Source organism: Thunnus thynnus, chromosome 5 (assembly GCF_963924715.1).
Source record: "Thunnus thynnus chromosome 5, fThuThy2.1, whole genome shotgun sequence".
NCBI classification, from domain to species: domain Eukaryota; kingdom Metazoa; phylum Chordata; class Actinopteri; order Scombriformes; family Scombridae; genus Thunnus; species Thunnus thynnus.
Window position 1 is genome coordinate 6419875 of NC_089521.1, and position 26585 is coordinate 6446459.

The 26585-nt window shown below is 38.5% G+C and overlaps 1 protein-coding gene across 1 annotated transcript in view; it reads right to left on the reverse strand.

Annotated features, from left to right (window-relative positions):
• The window catches only part of syt9b (synaptotagmin IXb), a 52925-nt gene that overhangs the window by 7098 nt on the left and 19242 nt on the right, over positions 1–26585 (reverse strand). The window contains exons 2-7 of the mRNA XM_067588895.1: positions 21149–21324; positions 19730–19947; positions 18894–19434; positions 3087–3207; positions 2760–2931; positions 2538–2667 (exon numbers count right to left, since the gene is read on the reverse strand). Of these exons, the coding sequence (XP_067444996.1) occupies positions 2538–2667; positions 2760–2931; positions 3087–3207; positions 18894–19434; positions 19730–19947; positions 21149–21324 (1358 nt within the window). The remainder of the gene's footprint in view (positions 1–2537; positions 2668–2759; positions 2932–3086; positions 3208–18893; positions 19435–19729; positions 19948–21148; positions 21325–26585) is intronic.

Below are 26585 nucleotides of genomic sequence, written 5' to 3' on the forward strand. Positions count from 1 at the left end.
TGTGACAGCTAGTGCTTCAGTTTCTTGTACAGCTTGATGCAGTGCTCAGTAAAACGCCAAGTGTTTAACTGGGAGGAGTGGGAAGAATGCTGATGTCAGGATGCAACTAAAAAAAAAATACCAAGTTGACTTATGGTGTAAAAAGAGCTTCAACAGTGTGCACAACCCTTAAAAAAATCCTATTGGACTTTCTGTCTCCTGTTGCTCCTCTCAGTAACCCTCACTGAGTACACACACACGTACACACACAGACTATGAGGCAGATCATTCACAGCTACCTTACTCTCTTACCAACAACAATGGTGGTCAGAGGAAGCATTCTAAAAGGGGGAAAGCTTAACTTACTCTTTGTGCGTAGGGAGGTTATATTTTTAAAAAAGTACGTCACAATGCTTTGAGTATAGTTATGATTTGTTACTTTATACTGCCATTTTTATTTCGTTATGTATTTGTACCAAACAAGATGTACGTTTCAGTTTGGCCGCGATGCCAAAATTATCAACTATCGCTGCAGTTCCCTTCAGCTTTAAGGAACATTTTAGTGTCTTTCAGCTCACTGTTTTGGCTTCATGGCCAACAGCTTTACTATTTTTGTTCGGTCTGACTGCTCTCATCAACATTGTTTCCAGTCGTAACAGACAGCTGTTTTCAGTGAAAAAGCTCAAATAAACTGTACATCTGAACACTAACTGCTCAGCACCAAGCTGCAGACAAAGTTAGCAACTGGCTGGTGAACTCAGTGGAGCATTTAGCAGCTATACACTTTTCTCAGGAGTTGGTGGAGCCCAAAACAGAACTAAAAGGAGAGTGAATATTGGACTTGTTCCACTGCACCTAATCCACCCAAAAATCAATTAATACTGCTTTAAAGACTTAAAAAACTTATGGTTACACAGTTCTAAGGCAGGACTGTATGTGCTGCAATGACATTTTTTTAACCTTTATTTATTCAGGGGAGTTACTCTGAGAATAATGTTCTCTTTCTCAAGAAAGCCCTGATCACATTAACACAGTTAAACATTCATACCTGGAAGCTGCCCAGTACAACCACAGTCTGATCTGCTGGCCACTGAGCAGCTCCACTGGAGCAGTTGGGGTTAAGGGCAGCTCAGTGGTGGTAATGAGGGAAGGTAAGCACTGCTTCTTCACTCCACCCAGTTTTATCCTTCCAGTCTGGGGGATTGAACCTCGACCCTATGGTCACAAGCTCACTTGTCTAACCTTTAGGCCACCACTGCTTCAGGTTATTATCGACTGTGTTGTAAATAAAGTACTGGTAGCAGCCATCATTGTCAAGAATTAGTATCACTTGCCAGTCACTTTAGCCAGTCATCTGGATGGCAATATAATCTAAACAGATACTCATTATCCTTTAGTTGGCCTGATATCAGATGGAAATGTCATCAGGGTAGCTGAAGAAAATCACTGACATGTTCATTAGAGATACAGTAATATTCCTGGGGTCCTTAGCCTCTCTCGTAATGAGCATCACCAGACCCCCTCTGGTAAAAAAATAATGATGTCTAGAGAGGGCTTACGTCAATGCTCCTCATCATCACTGTTAATAGCTAACAAACTAACTTCCAGCTACCTGCTGCCCATTACATTTAGAAAAGAATGCTAAACATGCCAACATGTCTCTGAGTATAGCTAAAGGAAATATAGAAAGTAAATTAAATTCTTCAAAAGAGAGAAAAAAAACACATAAGCGCTGGCAGAGGCTAATGCATGTCATCACTGATGCTTTATCTGGACAATGCTCCATTTTGAAGCGTTTTATCTCCTGACCCCTTCAGCTGAATACCAGTAGATGTAGCTTTGACAAGTCAACATGAATTTATATGAATCAGTCCAGCATCTGTTTTAGCGTGCTCTGTTTGTTTAATGAGTGTGGGCTGGGAGTTCAGAAATAGAAACAGCTCTGTGAATGTAGCCACCTCTCTCTGTCTCTCTAGGTGCCTCTGTTGTGGCAATCACAGAAAAACAAGTCAAGTATACATGAGGGTTATGCAGTATTTTTGTTATGTAATTGTTTCCTTTCTTTGTTTTTTTTTTTTCTTTGTTGATGTTGTTTTTTTAATCGTACCTCGAAATGGAATACACAACATGGCAACATGGTCTATGAAAACTCATTTAGATGCACCTCTGGAGTTATTTCTGTTCTGACTCTTTTTAGTTTAGAGAAGCTTTTGTACATTATGATGTGCACTAGGATGGAAGAGCCTCATTAAACTGACTAGTGTAATAGTGTAAATGAGTAGCTTTTAACGTATTTGTTCTTTTTTTCTTTCTTAGCCTGAGAACGTGGAACTAAACCGCTGCTTTCTTACATTTAAAATCAAACACATTACACAGAGAACATTATTGGCTCATTATGTTTACTGCATCTGATTATTATTTAGTAATGTGCAGCCACACAAGTGGTAACTCAACAGAGCAAACTAATCTGCCTTCAGGTTGTTTCTGCAATTTTTTGATGCTACTTTCATTTCTGTCCTCTTGTCCTGTGAAAATTGCATGAAAAGGCCGGCCCGTACCTCTATGAGTGGGTGCCAGTGTGCGATGGGTTTGCGTGGGTATGACAGCATCTCATTCCAGTGGTCTCGACCCAGACTCTCAGCCTCATTGCCGACCCTGCACACCCCAATCACTTCGTTATGTCCCACCCTGCAGGACAGTAAACGGCAACACACATGGAGACTTAGACGCATTGCATCACTGCATGAGAGAAAAAAACAGTATGTAGGTAACTAACGAACCGATCATAGTCCATGACAGCTATGAGCAGGCTGATCTGGTCGATATTCTCAGGAGGAACATCAAACACGATGGCTTCATTGTACACTGGGTTCAAAGTGTTGCGCTTGGTTGATGTCTTCCTCTTCTTCAGCCTCCGGCCTTCACACATCAGGGACACTTTAACATATGGATCTGGAGAGAGGTAACATGTTCAATGAGGATGCTAAATTCTATTGACATGGACAGCAGTTTAACAAAATACTATATTGACGAAAAAATATGGTCCACACACACACTTTGTGTGTATATCTGACTACACCACCTCTGCATTGTCTGTCAGCACCCACCTGAAGCTCCAGTGATGTCCATGGCTTTGAGATTTCTGGCTTTGATCATAGTGATGGTGAGCCTGCCAGCCGTGGGGAGATAGCACAATGAGAACATCAGCTCTCCCAGGTCCACGTTGTCCTATAAATCAACATATAACATTTTTATATTAGTATTGTTCATTGTCATCTGTGATTCAGAGATAAAAAATGTTTTAATTCCAGTTCTTGCAAAGGGAGGGAAACATCTACGAGGAAAGAATCACATTGAAGTTCAAAGAGACCCCTCATGCTAAGCTTCACATCAAAAACACAAATGTTTTGTTTTGCTATATTTCAGCTTTTCAAAAAACAAAGTGAAAACTGTAGTCTATTTTGGGCGATGAAAGACTGAAATGTTGTGCTTAAGCTAAAACAATTAAGGGAAATGGAAATCTTAGGTATTACTGGCCTGACACATGGTCTAGGTATAGAAAGTAGAAAAGGACACTTTTCTCTAAGGATACATTATTGATAGGAAAAGAGTACAGGCAAATAGTAGCAATGCTATTATACTACTTGCATACTAATCTTATTGATGTTTACTCTCCAATCTAAGTTCATATTAAATGTTCATATTAAAAATATTAAATGTGTAGGATTTCTTTTAACAGGGATTGTCTTAGCTTTTTGATATTTAAAAAAAGGGGAAAGTGGCTATATTAACAGAGTCACACAATCAAAAATATTCTACTCATACAGCAATATATAGGGCCTATGAAGGTAATCTGAAGGAGTCTTCTCAAATTTAAACTGATTTTGCCCACTAGGGGCAGTAGAAACAAGTTGTGAACAAAACGCTGACATATCATCATATTTTCAGTTTATATGTTAAACTTGTTAGTAAAACAGTTGCTTATTAATACATCCAGCAGTTACAGAGCAACATTATCATTCATTTGGAGTCGTGTTTTCAGGTTTTTAGAGCTGTTTAACTGAAAACAGCCGTCTGATGCAGCCAAAAAATGACACTATGAGAGCACTGACAGTGAACCAAAACATGAAGTTGTAGCTGGACAACTTCATGACTGTAGATCAGTGGAGTAGCCTAAAACTGTGTATTGTGTGACAGTGTACTAGAATGTCTGCATGTGTGTTCTTGTGCACAAAATATCAGGGACCCACTCATTGCCCCATAGTGCTACCAGTAGTCAAACACTCAACAGGGTACCTTTAAGTACCTAAATAAATACTACAGATAAAGCTAAGCTAAATACACTTTCAAGGTTGTTCCTTCCTTTTCCAAATCTCAGCTACTGGGAAACCTGGACAGAAATATAAAAGTCATATTTGTCATATATTGGAACTACTACATGCCAGTTATAGCCAAATAAAAAGAAAAAATAATACACAACATCTATGTTGTGAATGAGGATTTATAAATGCAGATGTTTGAGACTCTGAACTAAAATTAATTTTTGGTTGAGGGTTAAGGTTTACCAATTAAAACAAAGCAGGTTAAGGTTTTGTTAAGGTGAAATAATTAGAGTGAAGTGCCTGAAAATCAATGGGTAGATTCAACAGAAGGCACATTATAATATGTTGAAGGAATAACACAAGTCTTTACACCTCAGACAGACATGGATCACGCCTGTGACACCTTCAGCAGAAAAAACATGAAAACCTTTTGAATCACATCTGCAGCACTGACATGACTCATCATTTATCAGCATATTTCCTGTTACAGAAATTTCATGCACCGAGCCTTTAAATGATATGCAACACAGCTATGGCTATTTGTTGTATCCCCCAAACCTCAACTGCTTGAACTTGTGGAATCTTGTCATGACGTTTGAATATTCATGTTTTCCTACGAGAATACCCCTGCTTTCACAACTTCTCTACATTCATGCCCATGCCAAGCTCTTTCCCCAATTAACATGTCTGAAAATAACGTGCAATGGTGTGAGAGTGAGTGGTGTGTTGAGACAAAAGCACTCACAAGGTTTCTTATGGGGGACACTCAGCTCTGTAGTTTCACACTTTCTTCCACACACTGAGCTGTTAGAAAATCTTCAATAGGAAGTGAAAAGAGCAAACACTTGTTCTCAATTCTGATACTTTTAAACAATATGCATTCACTGGCAACTTCATTAGGTACACCTGTGCAATATAATGCAATCCAATACAACAGCCTTGCCATAAATTTTACAATTACGAAACTTCTACATTTTCAGTTTTGTTGACATTGTCAGAAAGGTGATAATTCTATCCCATGTTTATTATTGAGGTCATAGTGGGTAGTGGTGGTGTATTGGTGTGCATTATATTAAATGGTATTCCTAATATTTTGTCCACTCCATTAAACGCACAATATGTAATTTCAGCCACTAAGGGTCTCTCAATCAAACAATAACAAAAGACGGAGTGTGATGACGTTGTGAAGTAGCGTGGGATCATGGGAGTTGTCCTCATTGTTAAACAACCAGCTTCTCCGGGTTAGGATTACTCCAGTGTTCATCGTTCAGGATGTTTTTACTGGGAGCCAAATTATCCGCAGAGGTCTCCTCCTCTCCAAAACAAATGGCCCCGGTGATTAAAACAATAAAAACACTGAATAAAGCAGTTTCGCATTAAAAATCAGTGTGTTCTCCATCGCTGTTTGGTGGAACGAGGACATCCGGGAGGGGCTGCTAGCCAAGCTGCTGCTAACGTTTGCTTAGCTTGTTTCTCTGATAACTTAAGATCCAGAAGTCCGATGACTAAAATCCTTCATCCAGTTAGATATAGTTAAAAATGACCAAAATCTAAAAAGTTTATCATAAAAATATGGCTTAAATCCAAATAAAAGTCAATTTATGACAGTTTCTGGTGGGCAACCACAACGCTGACATATTATCTTATATGCGTATACTCTTTGGCCATTGTTGCAGACAACAACATTGCATGCATCTTGTGCGCATATACTCTTTGGTAGAGGGGGTATGACGCCACTGACAGGCGACCAAATGAAACAGACCATTATCTTGATTAAAATTACAGATTTCTCTGGGTTTGAAAATTGTTGGAAACATTTGGGATAATGTAAGTACGCTACTGAACAAAATATATAACATAGGTCTAGTTGTTTTTAGACATTTTAATGTGGAATATTTACATATTATAGCTTCAACATGAGGGGGGCAAAATATCAGGAATGCTTCAATATCATGCACTCCAGTACACATACATATAGAAACATATAGAATTATCACTTTTCTGACAACGTCAAAAAGTGAAGATGTATAAGCTTCATTAAGTAGAATTTATGGCACAGCTGTTGTATTGGATTGCAATAGATTGCACCGGTGTTACTACTAACGTAGCCAGTGAGAGCATTTCTAATTATTTTATCGCAACCATGGAATATAAAGGAAATTAGCAACTGACTGTCATGCTTCCAATTGTTTCAACATCTGCAAATATGAGTCATTAAGTTCAATTACAGTTCCTCTAACATAAATGCAACCTCTCTCTTGCTACTCTGAATTCAGCTGCTTTATGTTTCAATGGACACAGTTGCAATACAGGTTAACACAACCCTCTGATGTGTCTATTTGGATTCTTTCCAATCAGCGATTAATACAAAGGATGTTAGTGATTTTGTATTTAGTCTTTGTCCAAAGCAACCAATTAGCTAGAAAGCGTAGTTAAAGGTCAGATGTAGTGGTTATACTGGAAAATCATTGTTTCACTCGGACATCAATAAGTGTTCCCTCTCATGCTGATTAAGATGAATTGGAGTCAGTCTATACAGGCAGCACACACACACACACACGCATTAGGATGCTGCTGCTGTGGGTCTTCTGCTCAAAATCGCTGAAAATCAAATTAAACAAAATGAGTTGATTCATCACGGGTGTCAGCATAGACCATCTACACGCCTGCGAGCACGTAAACACACACACACACACAGAAATACACACACAGCTTAAACCCAGGATCTGTGACATTCTGACTGTGTGATGAGTTGATTCATCACACATGTTGCTGAGGCAGAATCCACCTCTGACACTGCATCGTCGTTGTTACTTTGAGCCTCGGGTGTTAATGATATGCATCTTATGATGTCTCTGAGGTGTAACACACATATGAATGTTGGCACAAGTACAGGAATGCACACAGATATACACAAACAGGCCGGCACATACACAGACAATGGATCAGCAAGCCCTTTAGCTCTCCACGGGTAATGCGATATCTTTCTCCCATCACACACACACACACATTCACAGAGCACACTAGTTTTCAGACCGTATAGTGCTGGTCACTACTCATATGAGCTCTCAAATCAAGCCTGCGGTCAGGATTATGGTCACTTGTACTCAGCCAATGAAATTAGACTGATGCTCTAAAGCAGAGAGAGAGTGTGGGCAGTCCATCTTCTCCAATTATAATATGAGCACCTTCTCTCCCTCAGGAGCAGCGAGGCTTTATCTACAAGCTTCTCTCTTGCTGTGTCTTTAATAATCACAGGCTCAGTCTAACTCAATCTCTCTCCTTTCCTACTTGTTCATAACTTCCTCTGTGTGTGTGTCCATGCAGTGTGTGTGACACTTTGAGTCACATTTTAATTTTCCCATAAACCCTGATGAATCTACTGATGCACCCAACCCCCTCCATCCTTTGCTGTTGTGACAGAAAAGGATAATTATGTTATTTTGTTTGTGGAAGGTTAGCACACACCTGCTGTCTTGTTCCATGAAGCAATATCCCCTAGTGCTGTAAAGTTAAAGAAGTAGATGTCTTGTGAAAATAAACTAAGAATCAAAGAATGTAAAATGTAGTTTATGCTAATAAAGATATAGATTTCCCTAATAATGTTCTTGTTTATACTATTTATGTTAATGAGGTTATGTTACGGTGCATAGGTGTAACTTCTAAATGTACAGTGCATGTTACTATGCTTACACATCATCTGGGCACCATGGATAACACTACTAAATTTCATGCTAAACTATAAAACAGTCGATGACATATTTCACTCAAAACCAAAATGTTATCCACATGTTGGTGCAGGCAGGATGACCACCGCTCCACCCCGCTAAATCTTTGTAAGGTGCTTGAAGCGTCAATGAGTCCAAACTCGATGAAAGAGATTTCTGCACACTAAGGTCTATTCAATAATGAATCATGTATGCTCTGATGAAGGTCTGATAGACCGACAGCTCAAAAGTAAAGTGAATCCTGCATAGATCTAAGTGTGCGTAAATCTCTTTCATCAAGTTTGATCCACCTAGTGAGGTGAAAGGGAAAGTCATTGGGTCATCAAAGTCATTAGGATTCATCCTCTAGGAAACATTAATGTCTGTACAAAATTTCATGGCAATCCATGCAATAGTTGTTGAGATATTTCAGTCTGGACCAAAGTGGTGAATCGACCAACCAACCAACCAATCAACCAACCAACAATGTCATCCCTAGAGCCTGCGAATCACCTTCGATAACTGTCGTAATGCCGATCAAAAGATTCTGCTGAATAGAGGAGACATTGCTATTTTTTAAATATTTTACATAAAATGTTCACACTCTTTTGTAAATGTTTATTGATGCAACTTATAATAATATAACTTATAATAATATCCATTATTCAAAACTCCTTCAGACAGTTAGGGTGATCTGATGGAGCTTTGAACATTAGTTACATGAATAAACATTTAGAGTCTGAACATTTTATTTAAAATATTTAAACACAACACGAAAAATAACAATGTCTCCTCTATTCAAGCAATGACTCCCTTTTAAAAGTCTGCGTGTCTCCTTGGTGCAACAATATCCCAACATCATGTTCCATTTAACATTATTATTTTATCTATAATATGACGATCCAAATCATATCCATTACATTAACTACTCACATGGAGTGCAGAGCAAAGTGTTGATGAGCAGGCTTATGGAGAACGGAGACGCGGGGTGTCAGATCCATGGAAAAGAGACAGCAAACTGGTTTGTAATTAAGGATTTAAAATTCACTCATCACTCATGTTGATTGACAGGGCTCCTCGGGCGGACATGCTGCACCACCAGAAACATCTCTAAATGTAGCTACAGCAGGAGCATTTATTCACTGACAAATAGCCTAAACTGTACACACACACCACAGCTAACATTATTCTGCTAACTTCATACTCTCTGCTCCAATCGGGTAGCCACCTTCACACTAGCACTCTCTCTCTCGACCAGACTCCCTATGCACACAACCTTAAGGTTTAGGCTTAAGGTATCACAGTAACTTTTTGATTCTACTGTATACAATCCAAGGAAGGTTGAATCGAGGGCAACTGGTCTTGGTTGTAGATACTTAAAAACGTTTCACCTCTCATCCAAGGGGCTTCTTCTTCTGCTTCTTCCCTCTTCTTATCTTTCAGGTGTAGGTACACTGCTGAGTTGACCTGAGGATTCCTCCTGTATTGAGCCATTCCATGTCATATTTGAAAGATAAGGGACACTCTTTCGAGGACAACATATAGTTACTCTAGATAGCATTGCCCTGGCCTCCAGCACAACCATAAGGGAACCTGGAGTAATCTTTGATCAGGATATATATATCTAGGATATATATGATAGATGATAGATATATACATCCATTATTATCCACATGAAACAAATTTCAAGTACTACATTTTTTTCACCTACATAACGAGACGTATCCTGTCTCAAAAAGATGCAGAAAAAATAGTCCACACATTTGTTACTTCCAGGCTGGATTATTGCAATTCCTTATTATCAGGCTGCCCTAACAAGTCTCTAAAGACTCTCCAGCTGGTCCAGGATGCAGCTGTATGTGTACTGACAAGAATCTGGAATCTGTGTTTGAAAGCCACCCACTGCCCCCGTTATCCTGCTCAGCACCCACTGCTACAATTATTATTATTGTTATTATTATTATTATTATTGTTGTTATTATTATTTTTATTATACATCTCTATGTGGAAATTGCATTGTGCTATGCTCTCTTTCCTCCTGCTCTCTCCCTCCTACCCTCTCTCTCTGTCACTGTCTCTCTTTCTCCCCTCCTTCTTTCTCTCTAAACCCACCCGGTCAAGGCAGATGGCTGCTCACCAAGAGCCTGGTTCTGTGCAAGGTTTCTTCCTGTTAAAAGGGAGTTTTTCCTTACCGCTGTCGCCAAGTGCTTACTCATGGGGGAATGTTGGGTATCTGTAAATAAGAATGTAAAAAGTACGGTCTAGACCTGCTCTATATGAAGAGTCCCCTCAGATAAATTCCGTTATGATTTGGCGTTATATAAATAAAATTGACTTGACTTGACTTGACTTAAACACTGGAGATCCATGATACATGGGGGCAAATCAACAGTACAATATATCTGCCTGGCTGAACATGGTGGAAGTAAATAAATCACTGTCTGGCTGAACTTTTGCTGTATAGATGAATATGCCCTGGCAGAATCAGGTTATGGTAATGGAGCCTCCATAGCTCTCAGTATAGGATAGGAGGACAGTTATGTGCACTGTGTGGGTATAGTTATTTTGTCATAGCTTTCAAAGGAATTGTTTGCTGACTCTATATGTTAAAGTGTACCTCATAAGTTGCAAGTGGACTGTCTCATTCATGGGCCTCTCATCAATTGAAATGTCTATTGTTTTGTATATTGTAGACTTTTCAGTAGTAGTTCAGTGAAAAGTCAAGTCAATTTTATTTATATAGCGCCAAATCACAACAGAAGTTATCTCAGGACATTTCACATAGAGCAGGTCTAGACCGTACTCTTTAATTTATAATTATACTATAATTGTAAATTATATCATTATAATTATATACATATAATTATAATTATATATATAATTATAATTTATAGAGACCCAACATTTCCCCATGAGAAAGCACAGCGACAGCGGCAAGGAAAAAGTCCCCTTTAACAGGAAGAAACCTCAAGCAGCACTGGGCTCCAGGTGGGCATCTGCCTTGACCGGTTGGTGTGATGTGTATAGCAATTAAAAGTTGCCTTCTAACAAATATCCTCACCATTTCTACAAGAAAGCCTAGGGTGCTTGCATTTAAACATCAGTAAATCATCACCATATTAATCTGGAAACATGCCTGTCAGCAGTCGATTGGTTTGTATGTTTTCACTCATACCATGTATGTGGATGGATTTAAAAAAGAGATACAACTAGTTTATTAGTGAGCTTCAGAGGTGCTGGTAGTTGTATTTTTGAACTTTTGACCAAGCCAGGCTTAGCGTTTCCCCCTGCCTCCAGTTTTTATGCTAAGCTAGGCTAACCACATCCCGACTGCAGCTCTGTACTTATCACACAGACATGAGAGTGCTGTCACTCACTTTTCATCTAACTTTTGGAAAAACAAGAGATTAAGCTTGTCTCCCAAAAAGTAGAAACTACAAACAAGAAAGGAGGGACACATCCAACAAGCTAATGGTGAACTTTCATCATGCGCTGGCAAAACACTGTGCACATCTGTGTATGGGTTCCACGTACTGTGTGTTTGTCCCTGTAATATGTTCAGGATCTCTAACTGACTGAGTTGACCATACACATCTAGCAAACCATATTTCTTGCTTAGTCAATAAAGGAAAAATGGGACGACAAATGCTTGTTATATGGCACCCTTTGTCTTCGTTGGGAAATGGGAACCTCCTTTACTGAATTAACCACATGCACATGCACACAAACACACACACACACACGAGTATGCACACACTGACCAAATTATAGGCCATCTAGACTGCAGTCAATAGTATTGACTGGCCCTGCAGGAGATGCAGGTTACAGTGTCTTTCCATTGTCTTTGTCTCCAAAAAATCTTCAGCTGTGGAGAAAGACGGCAGGAAAGGGCACAAAACAACGAGACTGATGTAGCAAACTGAATCTCTTCACATGTATGCAGTTGCTGGAAAGTCTCTTGGAACTCCAAAATCATTAAAAGCACTAATCTGCACCAAGCCAGAGCAAGAAATGATGGAACTATCCAGAAATCATTAAAACGAAAAACACTTCAGTACAAGTCATATGTGCAAAAATGAACCTTGACTTGCAGAGGTGCCCCCCGGCATTTTGTTTGATTGCATTCAATAAAGAGTCAGAAGGGAAAAAAGCTCTCTGTACCAACAAACTGCTTGCTAACTGCCACTTGGCAAGTTCGTTAGTTCGTTAGTCTATTCTCTCTTTTGGACTCTCCAGTTTTCCGTGTCCTGTAAAAACAGCATGGTATTGGTCAATAGCACAAATTTGCAGGTTAAAGTTCATCAAAGTTTAATGTGATAAGAAAGATTTGCATGGATTTACTTCACTCCCGCCAGCAAATCCAATGTTTGAACTATTCAATTGAAATTAATCAATTTTTACCGTTTTCAATGCTAGAGTTTTAATTCTGTCATTTCTGTCATGAGCTTCTTTCTCAACAGGGTACTTGGTTACCCTAATAGTACTAGAGCTGACAAAATTCTGCTGTGATGTAGCACTGATGTTTGCGATTCATAAAGGCTTTTCTATGACTGTAGGACACACTCCATAGAAATGATTAAGGCAATGGGGAGATCTACAGCAAGGTCCCATTCATATAAAATGATCATTAATTAGGCATATTCGTCACTGCCATAGAGGCATCATGGGACTGTTAAGTGAAGGACAAATGCAAGGCAGAGTCATGCAGGATTCATTCCTGAGCCAACAGAGGTATGTGTGGTTTCCAGAGAAGGGATTTTAATTACTGATTTGGTAATTAATGGTGTGTGGATTAATGGTGAGGTGCTATAGCTTCAACATGAATCCACACATGCCATGGCAAGCTTGAGGTTGGAGTTTATTAAAATAAGAGGTGGAGTATACAGTTACAATTCAGACACTAGAGACTGTTAGGACTGTGTCAGTGCTCTTATATATGAATGATCTTGTAATATACACAGCACAGGATAAATCAAATTTATTTTTTCTATAAGCATGCAGAAATATGTGTACATTACAGTCCACTGCATATGGCTAGGGATGGCTAAAGGCTTGTTATATGCCAGGAGCCATGATTAATGTACACAGAATACAAACTGGACCACCACAGGGTCCCTCCTTGTAATCCCAGGAGAGGTAACCCAGTTCTGCTGGGGACACATAAAGAGAGAGATAGTGAGAGATTTTCTGTAAAATTCATGTCCTTCTGGATAACTGTATGTTTCTTCGGACCCCCCTCACAGATACAGACACACACACACACACACACACACACACACACACACACACACACGCATATGCAAACACTCGACAAGCAATTAGAGAAGCAGTTGAAGCTTTGAACATGGACTTTCACACTAATTAGATTCATATCTGATTAAGGCAGCACTATGGCAACTGTAAATTTAGTGTAATTTACCTTGACTGATATTGAAATCAAATTATGGCAACCATAACTCAATTAACATACCAAGTTTTTTGCTCAACCATTTTATATAATAGTGTGATTTTGTTTAGTATTTGCATTTACGCATATAGCAGAGCGGTCACAGAGAGAACTGTACAAAGATGGTGGCATTGCAGAGGAGAAATCTTATGTCCCTCCATTTTCTCAGATACTAGCCATTATCTAATTATCTTCATGTAAAAGGTTCAGTCACTAAAAAAATGAAAGCAGCACATTAGTAGAGCAGCAGCAGCAACCTCAGTCCTCCATCAGTATCTACATAGGTTGCATTCAGGTACAGGACAGAGTGTAGGTCAACTGGCAGCACTCAGAGCCCAACACATAATCACTGTAGATACATAAAATGGAAGAAAAACTGAAGCCTGAAGACTTTGGATCTTGTCTGTGCTTATAAAGCACAAATAAAAGGCAACACGTGATGTATTTTGTGTAGAGAGCTGTAAACACATCTGTTCCATCAGACAGGGTGAACTATGAGACAAAAACGCAGCTTAATTAGATATAATTCTGCGGAATAGAAAGTGTCCAAAAAGTCGTTTGTGATTTTCTGTCTATACACTGTTATCATGTTGGATATTTATCTTAAACATGGTCAATGTTGCAAAACTTGAGGTGAACGAAAGTCAAAAACCAGGGCTTAAGCCAGCTCTGATCACTCAGTTTGCAAAGTTACCTCTACTTCCCCACTGAATTGATGTCAGATCGTTCGTTCATGCCCATAGATGGCCGTCCGTTCCATCGCCTTTGTTGCTAAAGTTGTTCCATGGGTTGTTCATGTTGTCCACTCACGTCTTTTGGAGCAAATTTCAGCTTAAATATGTTCAGATGTATTTGAAAAGTTTTTTTTCAGTAAAGAACAGGAAAAAGAAGTGAAATCCGACTACTATTGTCTGTTTATGTAGCCTCCAGAGATGGCGGAAGTCTGCCAAGGGGCAACTTTCGGGAGCTAACCATTTAGAACAGAGTGGGCTCATCAGGAGGGGGGCCTTCTAGAGACAGGAGTTAAAACAGTCTGTTTCAGACAGAGGTTGAACTGAGGGGCTGCATAAAGGGCCAGTATAAGATAAGAGTTTTTTGAATCGTAAATCATCCAAATATATTACAGTATTGCTCCAAAATATAAATACAGACCCAGAAATGTTATATCCTCTTTAAGGCAAACACTTTATAAAACTGGGTTGGAAAAGTCCAGTAATTAACGATAATTGTGTTGGGTAAATGGATGATTAATAAAGTATAAATTAAAGTATAAATAAATTAAATTTAAAAAGTGGACTCAGACTTGGACACAGGACACAGGACAGCTATAGTTCACAAGTTGGATGCCTCAGAGGAGCTTCTAACCCATTTTTACTGACCTTATTTAGCTGGGAATGCTGTTAGAGTCTGGAAAGTGTTAAAACAATATTTGTGAACCAGCTCGATTAGTGTGTGTGCGTCAAGGGATGGGGGTGCTATCCTGTTGGGTCTTTGCATTAGTGTAGTTAGCTGCACAAACAGGTCAGAACTGGTTTAGTGCTGACCCAGCTAATGACCATTTTCTTGCTTAACTTAATTACATGATGAGGAGCAGCTGTGTTGTCAATGTACATTTTAAAGCCTTTCCAAAACATTAACCTGAGTAGTGGCCACACTCCAGAAACCAGGGGTAGGTTCCTAAAACGCTCTTGATATGTCTTATTCATGGGTTATTTAGCAAAAGACAAGGGACTTAACCTCATATCTATGATGAAATATGCAAAGTTTCATAATTATCTAGAAATATTAAGATTTTTTATTGATTCTTATGAAAATGTATTGAAAACATTGAAACCGTATTTTAGTATTGTGTTTTTTTTTTAGTTTTGGTTGATATTAGATAGAAAATAGTAAAGACATCCAACACAGCAATATAGCCTTTGTTTTATATTGTGATGATACAACTTCTGTACACTGAAGCTAATTTACAGTATATGTTAATATCAATGAGAGCTGCCTGGTGACAATATATGTAGAAGTTGCATAGAAACTCTAGTAATCACCAGCTTTTATTGGTCACTACTGAAGCATACAGTACAGTACTGTATATGAACTAACTCACAGTGTCCATAAATGTGTTAACCTTTTACAAATTATATATATGTCGGAAGAAAAAGAAGAACAAATTAACATAAAAACTGATAAAAGCTATGAAACTTTCCCCTCTGGTATCCACCACTAAACCAAACACAAAACATTCACATTGAATATTACTTGAGAATGTAAATGTCTACTGATTGTATGAAAGACTAGCCCCACTTTTTCAGATGTATGTTCTTAAGAGTCTATTGCTATGCTAGCAGCTCTGTGAGGCTGAGGCTATACTGTGCTTTGAGCTACATGATAATGTCAGCATGCTAACTCACACTGACAACATGCTGATATTAAGCAGGTAATGTTTACCATTTTTTTACCATCTTAGTTTTGCGTGTTATAATGCTAACATTTGCTAAATAGCTTTATTCACACAGTACAGCTGAGGCTGATGGTCAAGTATTTAGTCATAAACAAATTAAAATTATGACCTGTTGATGGATTACACGAAAAGTCAGGTGATCATCTATGGGAGAATTTTTCTCAAAACAATAAATGTCAACCTGCTAGATGCCCCTGATGATAAGTCAGGGTACATCATTGGGAAACCATGATTGTCTGTACAGAATTTTGAGCCAATCCATCAAGCAGATATTTCACTGAACTGCTGGTGGCCCAGATGAAAAGTCCCTTGAGCAGAAAACTCTGTAAGTAGTGGCAAAGCAGACTCTTAATATAGCTTACATCTAGTAGTGTAACTGGATAATCAAGTGACTTGTGCCCACATACTGTATATTTCTATATAGAGTAGAAGGTAAAAGACTGACCAAATCCTTTTGAAACACAGATAGACTGGTTATATATTGAAATGCACATGCAATTAGTATTTGTCTATATTATATTGTGTGCACCAAGTGTACATTTTAGTTGTAGTAATATAAGGGAATAATATAACGTCAGCACAACTACAGTCACTAAAATTGCAATTCAGTTGCCTTAAAAATCAGAAAAACCTACAGCCTGTACAACCTGTGCTGAGGACAGAATTCTTTCCACAAGGACAAATATAGCTGTTTTCATTCCTCTGTCCAAGCAGTACAACAAAAGCACAAGAACAATTGATTATATTAGCAATCAAGAGCCTGGCCTAATTTCTTTATGTAAATTGTTTACAGCCACAAAATTTCACTGAACCTCATCTCCTTAGCCTTTACTCAGTTGTCTACCTGACTTGAATAACTGTTCTTTCAAAAGGTCTTATTATGTTCAGAAGTACATTTTGTATTAAAAGGATTCGACACAAGCGAATGAGTCTTTTCCAAGGTTGAATAATAAACACATGAGAAGACAGCAAAGTGTTCAATCTGTTACATCATTAGAAGTACAAAATAACACATACAGTACATGCACACCAACATACACACACACACATACTCACACATACAACCAAAAGTGGAGGTACTTCAACTTCCACAGAAGGAGTAAAGCTTTATGATGATGGAGTAAGAGCTCTGAGGAACTAACAGGAACAAAATAAACACTCCAAAAATGCTTTAGAGACAAACAAATGAATATGAAAGCCTAAACCGACTTTAAGTGATCTACTGAGAGAGCTGTAAAGCAGTGCCATCAGCTCTCTGCTGTAACTTGCATAACTTTCAGCTGAGCCTATTGAAAGGAAAGTAATCAATACTGAGTTTCAAAATGTTGCCCTGTATGAAATGGAGCAATATCAGGACATGGTAGGTAGTGGTGCAGTGGTTTCTTGGTAGATGGGCATACTAACGGTGCAGTTAGACCAGATTTGGCCAGGTGAAATGGACTTGTTGTGATGTAGTGAAAAGCAGGCAGGAGAAGAAATAAGTGTGGGAGTTGCATAAACAGTGGAACTAGTGGACGAACAAAAGACCTCAGAAACTGTTCATGTCAAGTTCATTCAGACTGAACTCTTTGATTGAGCTAAGGGAAAGAGGTGATATCAATTTGTGACCAGAAACAAATATGTCTCACTCATTTACTCACAGAAATGAATAGGCAGCGAAATCAGGTCTGATTGCAACCCCAGTTCACCACACACTGAGGTGTGACTGGCATTAATCAAGAGACCTCAAGGATGTGTAATGTCATCAAATAATGTTACATCTGTCATATCAATACTTTTTGCTTGTGGGTTACTAACAGCAGAAAGAAAAGAGACTCTTGTTCTTGAGTCTAACACTTTTCTCCCACAATCAGGTGGGACATACTGTACATTTCCTGGGATAAGGCACTGCCTTATAAGCTAAAGTCAAGAAACAAAAGTCTCATATTTACAGAAAACACCATAAACTACATGAAAAATTATAGCATGATTGGTTGCTGCCTTGGTCCAAAAGATGGACACTGATATGTATCTCTGGCCAATTTTAGGTAGGTACAGTCTAAGGTAAATCCCCTACTGCATTTAATTATGGTGTGTTCATTGTGTGTGTATGTGTCACGAGTACACATCAAAAAACAGTTTAATAAATAATAATATAATAATAATAATAATAATAATAATAATAAATATTTTCAGTGTGTACTGTTAAAAACCAGTTACAATAAACTATAAATTCTTATTCCATGAACAGTTTGTAGGTGATCATGGTCATAAGCACTATATACTATGCTCTGATTGTTTGTCCATGAACCAGAAATTGGGATAAAGTTTCTATCCCCAATGGAGCCACACCAGACTGCAATCCTCACTCAACAAGACAGGCAAACCATGAAGAATTCCCTGGCAGGAGGAAATAACTTCCTTACTGAGTTACACAGTGTACCAGCACTGTAGATTTATCCAAGTGAATAATGTAATATAGACAGTGTCGCTGTATCTCTGTCAAACCAATCCCAGTCTCATGTCAGTATAGATCTGGGTCACTACCCCCAAGTGTTTCCTACTGCTTTCATTAAACATTAACTGTGTCTAAGTATATTTCTATGTCTCTGCCTCCTGAAACCACAGATGAGTTCCACTTGGAGGGGAAATGAGATACAAGTTCGTTGATATATCTCCTTCCCTCTGCTGTTGTAACAACGTTTTACAGAAGTGTTGGCTCTTTTTGATTGTTTGAGCAGATTCTGGCCAAAATGAAGAGAGGACATGGGGTTTCAGCTGGTATGGATACTTCTGGCCTAGTAAACCAACTAATGAATCTGTCTGTATACATGCTGCAACATGTTGGTCAGTTGCTCACAACCTGCCATAATACTGACAGTAAAAAACAGAATTCTGTGCTGAGAAATCTGATATCCGTATTGTAAAGATGAATATTAAAAACACACTGCAAGGAGAGATGCAGTGACAGAATATGAAGAAATTAGTAAAAGCTGGTATCTCACCGATGTTACATATTGTATGTCCCGGCACAGTTTTGTCTCCCGTGGAAAGTCTGCAAGATCCAAGAAGTTGTCCACTACCACTTGGCCAATCAAATCATGGCGAGAGAACCTGTCAAAGTCGTAGACACTGAAGTGCAGCTTACGGCTCGACAGCTCGGTGTATGTCACCGGAAAGAGAAACACCTCATCGAACACTGGGTTGAGTGTCTTGCGGTGCACCTTGGTCTGATGCTTGGTTTTTCGGTCAGGCAGAAGGTAGATCTTGACATAAGGATCGGAGGTCCCTGAGAAGTCCTTGGCAGGAAGGTCCTGGGCCTTGTGGATCTTCACAATCAGCTGCTCCAGGTCGAAGTCAAACTTTAGGATGAAATGGAGACACCCGCAGCTGTCGGTCCGACGTCCATCTTCTGCATCCACCGAGCGCTGCTTGTAGAGTTCTGGTTTGATTCGGCCCAAACCAGACAGAGACTCCTGGCGCTGAAACTGAGCAGGGTTGAAGTCTGGATTGGACAGGTTCATCTGACGACGGATGGAGTTGTGACTGTAACAAAAAGTAAGATTAAGACACATGATAATTGAAATAATTTTCACTCTCTCTCTATATTCTTTTTCATAAAATCTTGGTCCTTTTTGCTGTGAGACGACAGCTGAAGCAACTGTGTTCCCTGAAGTCTAATGTATTACACACTGTCAACTTTGTGATAAAGTATTTCTCTGAACCCAGAGGTCCAGGTGTCTATGATTGTGTGACTGTGTGTGTCCATCTGTGTTTAACCTGCCAACACAAAAAGTTGGACAGTAGCTTCGGGGATTGATGTGTACTGATGTGTACTAACCGTACAGACGACGTAGGCTCAGTAATCTGTCTCTGGACCCTGTCCCTGGCCAGAGTGTGGACCTGGTTTTTGTCAGCCTTGGCCTGGGTCTCCAGCGGGATGTCAGGTGATGTGTGGCTTATCTTTAGGGCTGACTCTGGGACAGCCACAGCTGAAGGGGGCCCTGAGGGCTCCTTCACGCAGCCATCCTCACTGTACTCCCTCTCCTCCCCGTCCACCTGTGCACCAGACATTTGTGTTTACAGTGCTAGTGAATGCTGTCGAAGAAATGTTAACTTGGAAAAGAGAATTTAGGTTTTGGGGCCGTGAGGACCGAGTTGTAGTAATAGAAGATTAATGTATTTTTGAGCAGAAGTGATATGGTGGCTTAGTAGAGTTGGTCTTTAGTTATGAGATTAAGTTTGGTTTCACAAGAAAAAGCTTTCATATTATGTGACTCTCTGGTGGCCTCAGGATTAACCATAAAACTGGGCTGTCAAACAACAATTGAACAGATGGGATTAATATAGTATCTGTATGGCCACTATGGAATGGTGCAAGTAATACATTAATCGATTAAGATTTGGACACACATATCTTTTTTCCCAATTTCATATTTTTCCTTCAGAATCTATGGTTTGTGAGTGTATAGAAAAAACTGGTGCCAGACGGCCAAGACAACATTCTAAAAATACTGTATTGGCCCGAATATAAGATTATATTTTTTCCTGAAAATTAAATTTGAAAAAGCGGAGGTTTCTAGGCTAGCAAGTTTCTTCAAGTCCATTTATAGTGTGTTTTTTGGACTAAATCAGCCCAAAAAGTTTTAGAATCCCAGTTCAATCTACGGGAGTTGGCTCGAGTAATGTGTTTATCTGTCACAAAGGAAATAAATTCCTGTGTGAAAATGTGTCAAAAGCATTATTTAAAAAATAATTTTAACCACCCGACAGGAGAGTGTGTGAGTATGTGACTGATAGATAAGCTACACAAATAGAAGTCAGACTTAATGGAAGTACATCATAATTTACTTTTACATCTTATAATCAGGGTTGTCTAATATTTGGGCCAATACATTAGGTTTCTTTTTTGTGTGATTACTTCATCTGCAATCAATCTGTGAAAAACATGAGAATCAACATTTCTAATGGCCACTTTTATATCAGACATATCATGATTTTGTATATAGATAGGCTGAATGTAAGTTCAATGTCTCACATATCTGTTTAGCTGGTTATCACGTGCTGTTGCAGACACAGCTAATACGCATCTGTCTGCATCTCTCTTGTGTAAACTATCTTATAAATTCTAAATGCAAAAAAAAAGATTATAACTGCAAGTGTGCTCAGTTTAAATGAAGGCAAAATAAGTAGTCTAGAAAACTAAATGTTGCTCACAATAACACTTTGACTTTTGAGTGTGAGCCTCTTTTCTTCTTACCTCTGTGAGGACAGGCTGTTGGTCTCCTCCCAGGAAGTGCGCCCCCTTGAGGACATCTGGAAGGAAACGGCCACTCAGTGGCACCCAGCACAACTTCCATGAAACAAAGAGGGAGACGCTGAATAGGGCCAGACCACAAGTGGTCACCAGCAGGGACAACAGACTCACAGATACATCTAGAGATGGAAGAGAGAGGGGGACTCAGTGAACAGTGAGCAGCTTTGCCAGTGAAGAAACGCTGGCACAGACGAACATGGCTCCCTGGGGAGGACAGACTGTGTTTATTCAGAATGCTTAATGAGAAGGAAGAAGCATTACATATCCCTACTGTAGGCCAAAGTTGAAGAGAAAAATCTGATCACTCCCACAGATTATCCAAATTCATGTATATCAAAACTTAGTTACAACATATTACCTTGATGATGAGGTGCTAAAATTTAACATAGTATCACCAAAATTCAAAACAGCTTCAAAGCCAAAGGATAGTCACTTAAAACAAAGACTTATTTTGGCTGATTATGTATTCATGTTTACAGGGAGGATGGCAAATTCATTTCTGCGTGTCCAATATTGTTTCCTTTTTTCAGTAAAGTTTATTAGCTGAAACTTATTTGTTTTGATGTGTAGTCTGAGGGGCAACTGGGAAGACATTCAGGAAAAGGGAAGATTTAGGTATTGGTTTAAAAGACAAATGATCAACATTCAAGTCCTCAAGATCATTGACAAGGAAATCAGATGGTTTATATTTTTCATATATGGAAGATATAAGCTCAAATAAAATATCTGTCCCCATTACAGAGAAGCAGGTGACTGAATATGATGCATCTATACTGACTGCAATTCCACACATGTAGAAACTGTTGCATTGTATGCTGTGCATTAATGTCACAAACGTTTTTAATACATGCAAGATGGATGGGCCATCCATGTATCTCAGTATACTGTACATGCTTGAATTGGTACTCATGACTGAATGTTTGAAAATGAATGTGGTAACAAAGATGTGCTCCATGGGAATTTCCACTAGGTCTCCATATTTGTAAATATAAATGGGAAAAGAAAACAGATTCAACCAGATCTGATTTGTATTAGCAAATAAAGCAAATAGTGCAGCTTCACTTACAGTTTTTGCAGAATATATAGATACTAATTTGAATTACACATACTGTATCTAGATTCACATTTTCCATTTTAGGTCACTTGTGAAGGATTTTGAAAAGACTTAAGAACATTTAGTCAGTGCACAATTTGTACATTTTTTTTAAATTATTTTTATTTTTATTTATTTATTTAGTACATGTTTTTTAGATGTTAAAGTCATTTATTAGTTATAAGAATAACTAATCACCTCCTTAACATTTTTAAGTTCCCTTCTAGCCGTCCACTGGTTTAATTTCTCAACTTGCTGCAGTGATGTAGAAGTGTACTCCAGGGCGCATCAGCACACTGTGACATCATTGTTGGATGCGGTTACAGGTGCAACAAAAAAACACTTCTGATCCCGCCCAACACACCCATCAGTAATGCCTCATGTGGTCAGAGGTGAAACAGACTTCAACCAGAGGGGGCAGTGTTATTATTCTATAGTGTTAGTGTGAAATTACCCTTTAAATTTATAATAAATGTACAATTTGTAATGTGATTCTCAAAAGTCTGATAGGTCTCTCTATTTGAAACACTAAAAAGGGGACATATTATGCTTTTTGTGTTTTTTTGTTATTAATATACAGTTATGATGTCGGATATCAACTGGTATGTTAAACATAGTCAAAATTCCAAAACTTGAGGTTAATGTACTGTATGTAGAAATGCTCCCTGCAAGTCTGGCAGTTTTTCTCTACCTTGCAGATGAGCTGACATCAGCTCCTCGCTCACGCTGTCCTTCTGTACCCTTGGTTTGCCAAGGTTGTTGCTAAGCTTTTTCCATGTGTTGTTTGCGTTGTCCAATCTCATATTTCAGATCAGATTCTGGCTCAAACATGTATACAGATGTATTTGAGAAGATGACATTTCAAGTGAAGAACGAGAAAAAGTATTGAAATCCTACTACTATAGTTTGTTACATGATTTGTTTATGTAGTCTCTAGAATCATCGAGAGCTGGCCAATCAGAACAGAGTGGGTTCACCGGGAGAGGGGCCTTAAAGTGACAGGATCTAAAACTGTCTGAACTGAGGGTCTGTAAAGTGTCAGTATGACACAGTTCATACTACTTTGCATGAACTGTAAATCATGCAAAGTAGTAGAACCAGTAGAACACAGGATTAAAAATATAGACCTGGAAATGTGCATGTTATGTCCTCTTTAATTAGCAATCAAATGATTTGTGTCAAACTATAGAGACATTTGTGTTCATGCCCTGCTGACCTTATGTTTAGTTCAAATGGAAGCTGTGGTAACAGTTGCTATAAGCAACACTGTGATTTTTTAAAAAAGTGATGCTTCAAGAGTTGTTATTTCTGTACATGGACATACAGCGTCTTATGCAGTTGCATCAATCTCATCCATGCTTGTGGTAGTTTTTCTGTTGCAATTTTTAATGAATGTTTTTAGGAAGATAACATCCCCATTCTTAATCCCACATACTAAACTCTGACTGTTCACTTGATTCTCCGACCAGTGAAAACAGCCATGAGATGTGGGCAGTGATTCAGATGTCTAGAATCAGGCTGAAGGGGATGGGCCATAGCAAGTCTAAATTTTAAAAAATGTTTTAACTCAGAAGCTGACAGAGGAACTTATACCTACTGTTCATTTTAAAAACACATAGAATGTACAAGTAAATCACAAAAAAGTCTATTCACATGACGTGGTTTGGGCTTGTTTCTCACTTTCCTACTGTCTGAACCGTCCATATCCATGACCATATTTAAAGAATGATTGACAGACATTTGAGACCAGAGGACAACAGAGTTGTCCATTTGCAGATAACAGGTTTCTTCCTGGATAGGGCTCGTTGATAGTGAATACCTTCTATTTGTGAAGCAGCCTTTCACCCTCTGAACTAAAAGCATGGCAGAGAGTATCTGCTGAGGTGAGACACTTTGAGAGAGGAAGAGTTAGACTGTGCTCGCTGTATCTTACTCCATCACTACTTTCTTCTTCTGTTCTCTTGTTCTCTCTAGCTAATCATTCTGAATCAAACTCAGAGAGAAAGAGTGAATTGGTAACACTTTCTATGAAGCCCATGTCTATAATGCATTATAAACATACTTAGAACACGTTATAATCTGCTTATATCACTGTATAATTATAGTTATAAGCACTCATAAATATTCATAATGCTTCATAACAATAATAATAAGACATTGTAAGGCATTTTATAATGACTTATAAGGTCAAGTATCATAATACTTCCTGACACTTTTTTTGCAAGGATCATAGTGTATTATAATTTTCATAGTTGTAATACATTATAATTGTTTTATAATATATTATAATTACTGTTATAATGCTGTGTTCTATAAGAGAGAGTGGCTGCACCAGAGATGGACTCCTGAATACATCTCAAAATTGGACCTTAAAAGACATTTTGCAAAATAACCTTGAAATAATCTTCAGAAAAGACTCTAAGAGGTAATTTATTAATTAATCAGCAAGAAGAGAAGATTGTGCCGGAGACATCGAGAGCAGTGTGACAGGACAAGCTAGGCTAACTGTTAACCCATACAAACCGGCAGTTCCAACAATCATGTTGCCTAATGTCCTCTGGACAGCAAAATGGATTATATAACTCCCCCTTCAGTGCTGGTCACTCGTTGACATGAAAGAGCTGTCTACATTGAAGTGAGACGTACTTTTCTCTCAAAATGCACTTTAATGCACTGTGCCGCTAACTGCTCGTCTTTTTTTGTTTTTTTTTCCTCTTGGGATTTATATGTTTTCATCATTTTTTCAAAGGGAATTTTTTTCAGATATACAGTATATCTTAAACTTTTCTGTTGTTGTTGCACTGCTGGGGGTGGGGAGGAACAGCATTTCGTTTTTTTGTGTATGCAAATACATAAGAAAAGAACAATAAACTAAATCTTGAATCTTGAATTATAATGTGATTATAAGTTACTCTAAGTGGTCATTGGTTGCTTTAAGTAAAGTGAGAAAAAGATCATTAAATCTGTGTGTAGTTAAGGGGTGTGCCAGAATACAAATACAATATTCGGCAAAGCACAAATAGTGGGTTTTACATGGATATTTGTGTCATACTAATATCTTAAAAATTATTTGTTTTGGGGAAGAAAAAAAAAACCCATATCAAATACCAGTTCGCAGGTCAGTTACATCATTATCTCAGTCTATCTCCTCTGCTCCACTGTTAATCTATCAGGACTAAGTCCCAAGGGACTCTCCGTAACCTGTTGTTCCCCTTCGCCTTTCCACAAAGTTAGGTTTTAAAAAATAGGCAATAATGAAAGGTGCAAAGCAAGAATCACCTCTGAAGTTCTTCTACATGTTACATGGTGTGCTGTCTGTCTGTGTTATGGGTGTATAAATAGGTAGAAGTCTGCCTGCAATGAGCTGATGAGTAAAGTTTTAGCTCAGTAGTCAGCGCAGTCGTCTATGATCTGGGAGACTTCAGTTCAAGACCTGGTGTGGGGACCTCCTTCGTAAGGTAGTTTATTCATGAACACTTATTGTAACACTTTAATTTTCTAAAATTAAAAGCGTAATAAATACAAAAACAGGATTTTTAAGCCTCATTCCACTTTTATTCGAAAACAAATACAAATACAAATACTTTTGCTGCCTCAACAAATACAGATACAAATACAAATACTGGGCTCTCTGCCCTAGTTCCTACACCGGGTCTCTAACCATGGCCTCCCAGACCACAGACAGTTGCGCTAACCAGTAAGCCAAAGAATTATGCTGTTGGCCAAGGGCCAGCATGTCAAGTCATCTGTGGTCATTACTCTCTAGAGAGCACAGGCCTGCACCATAACCCTATGCAAGAACAACACACAAAACATTGTTAAACTTATTTATATGTTTAATGGGTCATAACAGAAATTGAGTAGACACATTTTTTGATAATGAACAACTGAATGATGGACATTTACATTTCACAATGTAATGTTTCCCCAAAAAACTCACTCTAAACACTAAATTGAGTCAAATTACAGATAATACCTGAAACAATTCTACTTTACCTGTAGCTGTATATATTACTTTTATGTAAGTGTTTGATCAACAAAAGGGACTCCTTAAAAAAACAGGTGCAAACCATGCGCTGCTGACTTGGTAAGTCTCAACCTTGGTGAGGGCTTGTGTCCCTACAGCGTTTCTTTCTGGCAGAAAGCACTGGCAGGGTGCTGGGGAGCACTGGGATGAAGCACTTGTGTGGTAAGAGAAACAAAAAGTTGTGTCAAATTGAAGTACTCAGTTTCTGTTATGACCCATTAAACATATAAATTAATTTTACAATGTTTTGTGTGTTGTTC